This window comes from Bombus vosnesenskii, unplaced genomic scaffold, assembly GCF_011952255.1.
Source record: "Bombus vosnesenskii isolate JDL3184/JDL3185 unplaced genomic scaffold, Bvos_JDL3184-5_v1.1 scf7180000014317, whole genome shotgun sequence".
Classification (NCBI taxonomy): domain Eukaryota; kingdom Metazoa; phylum Arthropoda; class Insecta; order Hymenoptera; family Apidae; genus Bombus; species Bombus vosnesenskii.
This window is the reverse complement of record NW_022883431.1, coordinates 1-2503: the sequence shown is the minus strand read 5'-3', so window position 1 is coordinate 2503 and position 2503 is coordinate 1. Positions and strand designations below refer to the sequence as shown.

The window sequence follows — 2503 nt, the reverse complement described above, 5'->3', positions numbered from 1 at the left end:
CATAAAGCCTAGTGGTTGCCGCGAATCGTTGACGCGTTGCTGAAGTACCGCACCAATAGCGTAATCGGATGCGTCGACCGCGAGGCTAACGGGCGCGCAGGGGATCGGGTGCGCTAACATTGTCGCGTCGACCAAAACGCGTTTCGACTCGCGGAAGCTTTTTTTCGCATGCTTGGACTACTCAATAGACGCGTTGCGCTTGGTTGTGCCTTTCCATAAGTCGTTAAGTGGTCGGAGAGTGTGCGCGGCCCTCGGTATGAAACGACTGTAATTAATCATACCGAGGTATCTTCGAAGATCTTTAACGGTTGCGGGTTGCGGTACTTTAGCAATAGCGCCCACGCGTTCAGCCAGCGGCTTTATCCCTTCGGCGGTTACAGTATAAGCGAGGAATTGAATTTCGCGGACGCCGAATTCGCACTTCGCGGAATTAATAACGACCCCGTAGTCGTTGAGGCGTTGAAACAGGACCTGCAAGTTTTCGCGATGTTGTTCGTCATTCTCGGAAGCTACGAGGAAATCGTCTATGTCTGTGGCCCCCTCAGCATCGCCTCTATAATCACAGGAGTGGGGGTCAATGTTCCTCCTGTGGCGTGCCGCAGGGAGTATCGGGGTAGCTCCCACGCCGGACAGAATCCCAGGGTGTGCTGCGCCATGTCCCTGTCCTCTCCGCGGTGGTGGCAGATGTCTGTCGTCTCCCGTCCGATTCTCTTCAGAAACTCGCAGAACATGCCGTGTCCGGTGAGTATCTGGGTCATTCTGAATGTGAGCGGGAGGCCGTGGCGGCTCCTCCATGCCTCCCAGTTTGAAAAGACCGCCTCCGCGCCCAGATATTCACCTCCCTCTTTGATCAGCTGGGATCGCAACCGGTCCCACGTGTCATCCTCAGCGGTTCCTATGTCGTTCGGAGCAGCCTGCTCGGTCGGATCTTCTCCCGGATGCCATACTCTCCGGTGGGTGTATCACTTTTTGAGCGCTAGCGCACGGAGCTTCCACGGGGGGGGGGGGCGGTTATGGCGGTCGCCGACGCGTGAGACACCGTCCAGTATCCCCTAATGATTCTGATGGCGGTTACCTCGTGTAGCCTCCTCAGGAGCAGGATGCTGCGGCGGCTCGCCAACAGGTCGTCCGCCCATACCGGGGTACATCGCTCGGGACAGAATGACGCCCTCTGAAAATCGGCGCACCGCGTCTCCTCCTCCGCCGATGTACGGTAGCAGGCCGCACAAGGCATTAGCAGCCACCGACACTTTCGGAATCAGGCAATCGAAGTGTGGCTCGAACGTCCACTGGCTGTCGATGACGAGACCCAGATATTTCATCTGCGGTCCCACCTGGACGGTTTCGTCTGCCATGTTTATGCATAGGCCGGGCGGTGGGGTCCCTTGCCGCTTCTTGTCATAGAACCAGATGGCCTGCGACTTCGCAGGGGAGACCCTCAGGCCCAATCCGCGCACGGCACGGATTGCGGAGGCCCTTGCGATTTCGCCGATGCGCAGTGTCCCGTGCCAGCCACGACCCCCGACCAGGACCAGGGTGTCGTCCGCGTTGCACTACATGGCCGCGTCTGGGGGCAGCGGGCATAGCAGTACCTCATCGTGCGTAATGTTCCATAGGATCGGTCCCAGTACCGAGCCCTGCGGGACTCCGCGCTCAACAGGACGCCTTTCCTCTCCCTCCTTGTTGCTGTAGCAAATCCACCTGTCGCCGATGTAGGACCGGATCAGCCGGACGAGGTAGCTGAGAACCTCGAAGTGCTCCAAGGCCGTCGGTATCCTGTCCCACGGCATGGAGTTAAACGCGTTGACGATGTCTAGGGAAAACGCCAGCGCCACGTCGTTCCGGGAAACTCTGTCCTCTGCCAGTGTCCGCACGCGTCTTACCGCGTCGATCGTCGAGCGTCCCTTCCGGAAGCCGTACTGACTTTCGTGCCAACCTGGCACCTGGCCCGCTATGTGTCGCTCCAAGCAAGTGGCAACTACCCTCTCGAGCAGTTTGCCGACATCGTCTAGCAGGCATATCGGCCGGTATGCTGACGGCGAGGTCGTCGGTCGACCCTCTTTACCGAGCAAGGCCAGCCTCGCCGTCTGCCATGCCCGGGGGTAGGCTCCCTCTTTCAGGCATCTTGTATAGAAGCGCCGATGTCTGGGTTCCATGACTCCCATCACTTCCCCCCAGATCCGACCCGAGAATCCGTCTGGGCCCGGCATCACGTTGCGGGAGACCATTCTTCTGCTCGCCTCCCATATCTCTTCCTCTGTGACTTCCCAGTCATCCCTCCATTCCAACGTCCGTGTCGGTTCCCGCGGCCGTTCTGTCGCCCTGTCTTCTTACGAGGGGAACAGTGTCGCGATGATCCGCAGCAGGAGGGCAGGTTCCATTTCCGTCGTTGCCAGGGGGCCCTTCGCGTGCAGTTTCCGCGTCACCGTCCTATACGGCCTTCCCCATGGGTCGGCCTCGACTGTTCCGATCAGTTCGAACCAGGCACGGTCCTTCGCGTTTT

General features: G+C 59.4%; 1 protein-coding gene across 1 annotated transcript; it reads right to left on the bottom strand.

Moving 5' to 3' along the window:
- Positions 1–524: 524 nt before the first annotated feature.
- On the bottom strand, positions 525–1355 carry LOC117239833. The gene is made up of 2 exons (XM_033505666.1): positions 1076–1355; positions 525–946 (listed from the first exon to the last, which is right to left on the bottom strand). The coding sequence occupies exons 1-2, from the start codon at positions 1353–1355 to the stop codon at positions 525–527; spliced, it is 702 nt and encodes a 233-aa protein (XP_033361557.1).
- Positions 1356–2503: the final 1148 nt, after the last annotated feature.